The sequence below is a fragment of the Gekko japonicus genome, unplaced genomic scaffold (assembly GCF_001447785.1).
Source record: "Gekko japonicus isolate JY-2015 unplaced genomic scaffold, Gekko_japonicus_V1.1 scaffold7675, whole genome shotgun sequence".
Lineage (NCBI taxonomy): Eukaryota > Metazoa > Chordata > Lepidosauria > Squamata > Gekkonidae > Gekko > Gekko japonicus.
The window spans coordinates 3,781-11,399 of NW_015176203.1; the positions used below are offsets into that span (position 1 = coordinate 3,781).

General features: G+C 52.2%; 1 protein-coding gene across 1 annotated transcript; it reads left to right on the plus strand.

The window, feature by feature from the left end:
• Positions 1–3,422: 3,422 nt before the first annotated feature.
• LOC107123556 (ribonucleoprotein PTB-binding 1-like) lies at positions 3,423–5,686 on the plus strand (the record flags this gene model as incomplete). Its single annotated transcript, XM_015426803.1, has 2 exons — positions 3,423–3,640; positions 5,593–5,686. Coding segments are annotated over exons 1-2 (298 nt in total), but the record flags the coding sequence as incomplete, so codon positions are not given.
• Positions 5,687–7,619: the final 1,933 nt, after the last annotated feature.

Below are 7,619 nucleotides of genomic sequence, written 5' to 3' on the forward strand. Positions count from 1 at the left end.
GACTGTTGACAATTAGATATATAGATTAATAATTTCATTTCTATACCACCCGTAGCCGAAGCTCTCTGGGCGGTTTACGACGGCTATAAAAGCAATAAAAACACCATAGGTGAAACATGAAGAACGAAAAATTAATTTAAGAAAACATTTAAAAGCATAGGTAAAAGCTAGTGAAATCCGAAAGCCAGTGAAATCCGAGTCTAGGGGGCGGTGCTCTTCTCCGTTTCCAAATAGGTAAACGCTAAAGGTTTCCCTGGCTCGAAAGCCAGTCGAATCCGACTCTAGAGTTGCGGTGCTCATCTCCGTTTCCAGGCCGAAGAGCCAGCGCTGTCCGAAGACATCTCCACGGTCATGTGGCCAGCATGACTAGATGCCAATACCGGACCCCAAAAGACCTGTTCTCTGTGTCCCTTGCCTAGAACATCCCCGTGTGGTCTGGCTACAGTCCAGTCACCTTTCTGCTTAGCGCTGAACGCCTTCCGTAGCAGTCCGTTCCATTGCATGCCCTAGGACGGGGGTCCCCGACGTGGCACCCCTGGGCCCCTTGGTGCCTGATGTCACCTTCCTTGGTGCCCACCGAGTGTTTTTAGAAAGTGGGCGAGGAGGTTGCCCAGCACAGCTTCTGATTGGCCGCCGGAGAGCCGATTGGCTGGGCCATGTAAAATACAGAAAACAAGAAAAACTGTGATAAAGTGATGCTTAATATATGTCTTCAAAGAATCATAGAAAAGTGAACAAAAATAATATACATAATCATAGGAAAATATATTGACGGTGATCTCCGGAATGTCTTGCCGTTTCGAAGGAAGATCTTCTTCTGAACAAAGATGTGGGACAAAAACTGTCTCTCAGTAGTTCGTATCCTCCGCTGACGTCGTCTCACAATTATCAAAGACAGTATTAAGCATCACTTTCTCACAGTTTTTCTTGTTCTCCATATTATCTCATTACTGTGCCAATCAATTATTATTGGGCAGTGTAAAATACCATTGTTTCCGTGGCAGCCGCCACCGCGGTGTTGGTTTCATTCCCTCTCCCTCCCTTTCCCAGTGTATCTTATAAATCACTCCCCTTCTCCTCTGTGCGTGTGGCTCCGTCTCGTGCGGCGGCCATCTTGTGGCTGTACCCGCCACTCCGTGTGAATATTTCAGAGTTTTCCACAGCGTCAGAAAAGTTGGGGACCCCTGCCCTGGGACCCCGCCTCGCTTCATCGTCGGCTTGCGCTCTCGCTGTTTTGTCCTGTTCTTCGATCGTACCAATCCCTGCCTTTTGCTTCAGCTGCTGATAGTCTTTGCTCGTTTTCAGAAACCCGGGATCTTGGGAGAATCACCTCTGGGCTCCCTGCAACACAGCGCTCTGGGGTTGCCAAACACGCCGGGGTCTCAGGCAGGAAGCCAGCTGCTGGGGGAGATGCCCTCAGGTAAGCACTGTGCGGCGCGATTATCCGGGAGTCTGTTTCTTGTCTTCAGTTTTTAGACTTGTAAGTCTATGCAAATACTGTTTTAGCAGAAAGACAGGGTATACAGTGTGGAGCAGTGGTTAAGAGAAGAAGAAGAAGAGACTGGGTTTATCCCCCGCCCTTCACAACCCAAAGGTGTCTCAGAGCGGCTTACAACCTCCTTTCCCTTCCCCTCCCCACAACAGACACCCTGTGAGGTAAAAGAAGAAGAAGAAGAGATTGGGTTTATCTCCCGCCCTTCACTACCCAAAGGAGTCTCAGAGCGGCTCACAAACTCCTTTCCCTTCCCCTCCCCACAACAGACACCCTGTGAGGTAAAAGAAGAAGAAGAAGAGATTGGGTTTATCTCCCGCCCTTCACTACCCAAAGGAGTCTCAGAGCGGCTCACAAACTCCTTTCCCTTCCCCTCCCCACAACAGACACCCTGTGAGGTAAAAGAAGAAGAAGAAGAGATTGGGTTTATCTCCCGCCCTTCACTACCCAAAGGAGTCTCAGAGCGGCTCACAAACTCCTTTCCCTTCCCCTCCCCACAACAGACACCCTGTGAGGTAAAAGAAGAAGAAGAAGAGATTGGGTTTATCTCCCGCCCTTCACTACCCAAAGGAGTCTCAGAGCGGCTCACAAACTCCTTTCCCTTCCCCTCCCCACAACAGACGCTCTGTGAGGCAGGTGGGTCTGAGAGAGCTCTTGACAGAAACGGCTCTTTTTCAAGAACAGCTCTTATCAGAACTACGGCTTGCCCAAGGCCATCCAGCCAGGTGCAAGTGGAGGATTGGAAGAATCAGACCCGGTTCTCCCTGATTAGAGTCCGCACACTTAACCACTTTGCCAAACTGGCTGGTGTAGGGACTATTATCCGGAGAGCCAGGTTTGACTTTCCACTGCTCCCCATGAAGCCTGCTGGGTGACCTTGGGCCAGTCCCAGTTCTCTCAGAGCTCTCTCAGCCCCACCGACCTCACAGGGTGCCTGTTGTGGGGAGAGGAAGGCGATTGTAAACCACTTTGAGACACGTGGGGCTGCTGGGTGAACTTGGGCCAGTCCCAGTTCTCTCTGGACTCTCTCAGCCCCACAAAGTGCCTGTTGTGGGGAGAGGAAGGCGACTAAACCGCTTTGAGACATGTGGGGCCTGCTGGGTGACCTTGGGCCAGTCCCAGTTCTCTCCGGACTCTCTCAGCCCCACCGACCTCACAAGGCGCCTGTTGTGGGGAGAGGAAGGCGATTCTAAACCGCTTTGAGACACATGAGGCCTGCTGGGTGACCTTGGGCCAGTCCCAGTTCTCTCAGGACTCTCTCAGCCCCATGTCCCTCACAAGGGGCCTGTTGTGGGGAGGGGAAGGGAAGGCAGAGACATGAGGCCTGCTGGGTGACCTTGGGCCAGTCACAGTTCTCTCAGCCCCACCTGCCTCACAAGGTGCCTGTTGTGGGGAGGGGAAGGGAAGGCGATTGTAAGTCGCTTTGAGACTCATGAGGCCTGCCGGGTGACCTTGGGCCAGTCACAGTTCTCTCAGGGCTCTCTCAGCCCCACCTGCCTCACAAGGGGCCTGTTGTGGGGAGAGGAAGGGAAGGCGATTGTCAGCCACTCTGAGATTTCTCGGGGTAGAGAAGTGGGGTGGGGGTGGGGATAAAGACCAGTTCTTCTTAACAAGTATGACTTTCTCATCCCTGCTACCTGGTTCTCAAAACATCTCCTCCCTAGAAGGTTGCTCTCACAATGTTCCCTCTAAGCTGCGGAGTCTTGTGAGCAAAAATTCTACTTTGCGAGCTACTGGCATTAAAGTTTTGAGCAAGCGATTTGGCTGCTGCATCAATTAGTTTGCTCTGGAGCCCATCCTCCCTGAGCTAAGACAAAAATGTGTGAGCTGGAGGCTAAAAAACTGTGAGCCAGCTCACACTCACTCAGCTTAGAGGGAACACTGCTGGGGACGGTGCGCAGATGTTGGGTATGTGAATGTGGATGTGGTTCTTTGCCTTCAGATATGGCTCCCGGGGCCGTCAAGTCTCCAATCATGCCTTCTTTTCTCGGACCATTGGGAATGGAGAGGGACAGCGCCGTCATGGGAGCGCAAACACCTCAGCTGACGCCTCCCGGCGTACAAGGCCTCACCACCTCCATCTTGGGCTCCGTGATCAGCGGGCTTCAGAAACCAAAGCAAACGGACAGCGGCCCTCCCTCGTCTGGGGTAAGTCTCCCGGCTGTCGCTGCGCAGTCCCTGTGAGGAACCTAATCATCAGCATGAGATGGCCATAGCCGAAGGTCTAAAAGACGCTGAGCTGCAGACCAGAAGGTCTGTAATTCAGTGGTTCGAGACCCGAGTGTGCCTCCTGACGGAGTGAGCTCCCATCTCTGGCCCCAGCTCCTGCCAGGCTAGCGGTTTGAAAGCCAGAAACTGCAGGTAGATAAATAGGTACCACTTCGGTGGGAAGGGAACAGCGTTCCGTGCGCCTCAGCGTTTAGTCGTGCCGGCCACATGACCACGGAAATGTCTTCGGAAAGCGCTGGCTCTTCGGCTTGGAAACGGAGATGAGCACCGCCCGCTAGAGTCGGATTCGACTGGCTTTCAAGCTAGGGAAACCTTTACCTTTGATTTAACCTTTTTGAGCCTATGGGCACCTTTGGAATTCTACACCAAATTGCAGGCTCATGGACATATAACCTAATATGAGCAAAATGTATACCATGAGATGGCAACAAATATGCACAGACTCGTCTTTAAATAATGTAATGGTGCTTGATAGAACTTATTGCTCCTAATTCAAGTCTTGAATTAGAAAGTGATTTCAGAAGTCTTCCGTCTATGTAGAATTGGAGAAGGCAGACTTGAGTTAGGAGCAATAGGCCACAGAAGTGATTTCAGAAGTCTTCCGTCTGTGTAGAATTCATGTGTGAGGATTCTTTGATAAAGACAAAGACACAGGCGGAGAGTAAACCGAGACCCCTGCATCATGTAACAGAACATACGGTTGTTTGCTTCAATGGGGTGTTGTAAGAAGTAGACAATATTGCCTTTTGTAGTATTGATACAAATAACAAGGATTGTAATGTAAGTTCTGTTGAGCACCATTACATTATTTACAAGTAAATGTAAAGACAAGCCTGTGCATATTTGTTGCCATCTCCTGGTATATATTTTGTTCATATGAGGCACCTTTGGAATCCTGACACAGCGTGGTGGGCAGAGCCACAGAATGGCTGCCCTAAAATGTCTGCCGCAGGAGGCGGAACAGGCACACAAAATGGCTGCCCCGGCCAACCTTCAGTCACCCAGCGAAGTTCCCCCGCGCTGCGGTGGCAGCCGCTGCCAAGGCGAGTTTAAAAACAAATCTTGCAGCAATGCTCCCTCTAAGTTGTGGAGTCCTGTGAGCAAACATTCTGCTGGCATTAAAGTTTTGAGCGAGCGATTTGGCTGCTGCATAAGTTAGTTTGCTCTGGAGTTAGTTTGCTCTTCCTGAGCTCAGACAAAAATGTGTGACCCGGAGGGTAAAAAAGTGTGAGCTAGCTCACACCAACTCAGCTTAGAGGGAACACTGCCTGCAGGGCAAAAGCCCTACACTCCTCCACTTGCAGCTGCTGGATGACCGTGGGCAAGTCACAGTTCTGACAAGAGCTGTCCTTGAAAGGGCAGTTCTCTCAGAGCTCTCTCAGCCCCACCGACCTCACAGGGTGTCTGTGGTGGGGAGGGGAAGGGAAAGGAGTCTGTAAGCCGCTCTGAGTGAAGGGCGGGGTGTGAATCCAATCTCCTCTTCCTCTTCTTCTATTTCCTGTTGGAGCAGAAAAGAACAAGAGTCTAGTAGCAGCTTAAAGACTGACAAAACTTTTGGCAGGGTATGAGCTATCGTGAGTCACTGCTCACGAAAGCTCGTCCCCTGGTACAAATTTTGTTAGCCTTTAAGCTGCTACTGGACGCTTGCTCTTTCTGCTGCTATTGTTTCCGACGTCCCCCCCTGTGAGGGTCTTCATCCCGTCCGCGCCCAGGGTCCAATCTGCAAGACAGGACGCTGTTTTTAAGCCGTGCGTCCACCTTTCCTCTCGTCTCTTCCGTGGTCTAACAAATGTTCTTTTCCCTTCGGAACGGTGCTGCTGGTCTCGGCTGAAGACCGGGAGTTTGTGTTCACGAGTCCTTCTCTCTCACAGGTGTCTCTGCTGGGCGAACCGCCCAAGGACTTCAAGATTCCACTCAACCCCTACTTAAACCTACACAGCCTTCTTCCCGCGAGCCAACTTGGGGGTGAGGAAATGGTGTGGGGGTTTTCTGTTTGGGGGTTTTTTTTGGAGGGGGAGCAGCCGTGGGCACAAAACCAAAAAAGTGGGGCTGGCCCAGTGCGTGTTTGGAAGGCCGCAGACACAGAAATCGGGCTGGGACTGAATCAGACCGTCGGCCCATCCGGGTCGGTATCCCTGCCCCCTCTAAGCCGTGGAGCCCTGTGAGGAAAAATTCCACTTCGTGAGCCACTGGCACGAAAGCTGTGAGTGAGCCGTTTGGCTGCTGCATCAGTCGGTTTCCTCTGGAGCCCCGTCCTTCCCGAGCCAAGACAAAAATGTGTGAACCGGAGGCTAAAAAATGTATTCATTTATTTTTCACATCTATATCCCGCCCATCAGGACGGGTCACAACATAAGGACAGAAGAGAAGCCAATGTTGGATCAGGCCAGTGGCCCATCCATTCCAACACTCTGTGTCACACAGTGGCCAGAAATACCCAGGTGCCCTCAGGAGGTCCAGCAGTGGGGCCAGGACACCAGAAGCCCTCCCACTGTTGCCCCCACCCCCCCAAGCACCAAGACTACAGAGCATCCCTTGCCCCAGACCCGAGAGTCCCTACCTATACCTTGTGGCTAATAGCCAATGAGGGACCTCTGCTCCATATGTTTATCCGATTCCTTCTTAGAAGAACATAAGAGAAGCCAATGTTGGATCAGGCCAGTGGCCCATCCAGTCCAACACTCTGTCACACAGGGGCCATCAGGAGGTCCAACAGTGGGGACAGGACACTAGAGGCCCTCTCACTGTTGCCCCCCCCCCCAAGCTCCAAGAATACAGAGCATCCCTTGCCTCAGACTGAGAGTTCCTATCTATACCTTGTGGCTAACAGCCACTGATGGGCCTCTGCTCCAGATGTATAAGAACATAAAAGAAGCCAATGTTGGATCAGGCCAATGGCCCATCTAGTCCAACACTCTGTGTCACACAGTGGCCAAAAATACCACATGTCATCAAGAGGTCCAGCAGCGGGGCCAGGGCACGAGAAGCCCTCCCACTGTTCCCACCCCCCAAGCACCAAGAATACAGAGCATCCCTTGCCCCAGACCAAGAGTCCCTATCTATACCTTGTGGCTCATAGCCACTGATGGACCTCTGCTTCATATAAGAACATAAGAGAAGCCAGTGTTGGATCAGGTCAGTGGCCCATCCAGTCCAACACTGTGAGTCACACAGTGGCCAGAAATACCAGGTGCCATCAGGAGGTCCAGCAGTGGGGCCAGGACACCAGAAGCCCCTCCCACTGTTGACCCCCCCCCCAGGCACCAAGAATACCGAGCATCCCTTGCCCCAGACCGAGAGTCCCTATCTGTACCTTATGGCTCATAGCCGCTGATGTACCTCTGCTCTATATGTTTATCCAATTCCCTCTTGAAGCCGTCCATACTTTTAGCTGCCACCACCTCCTGTGGCAGTGAATTCCATGCGTTCATCACTCTCTTTGGGTGAAGAATAAACAAACACAATCAAATTTAAAACACATGAAAACATATAAAGTCGGTCGTCACGCTTGGTGTAGGGAGAATCCGATCCATTCACGTAACTAGGAATGGCCAGTTATCAGTAGGTGGGAGACCGCAACCTCGGGGCGGGGGGCATATGCGGACGCCCGCTGCCTCAGCCAAAGGCCCGGCGGAACAGCTCCGTCTCGCAGGCCCGGCGGAATTGCATAAGATCCCGCAGGGCCCTGGTCTCAATAGGGAGACTGTTCCACCAGGTGGGGGCCAGGAGAGAAAAAGCCCTGGCCCTGGTCGAGGCTAGGCGGACGTCCTTTGGGCCCGGGACCACCAGGAGATGTTGACTCTCTGGGTGCGTTCAGACGCGGCGTTTGCAACGGTATAGGTGCTGGTTGGAATCGGTGTACTTACCGGCGTTCACACGTAGAACATCTGTCCTTCCG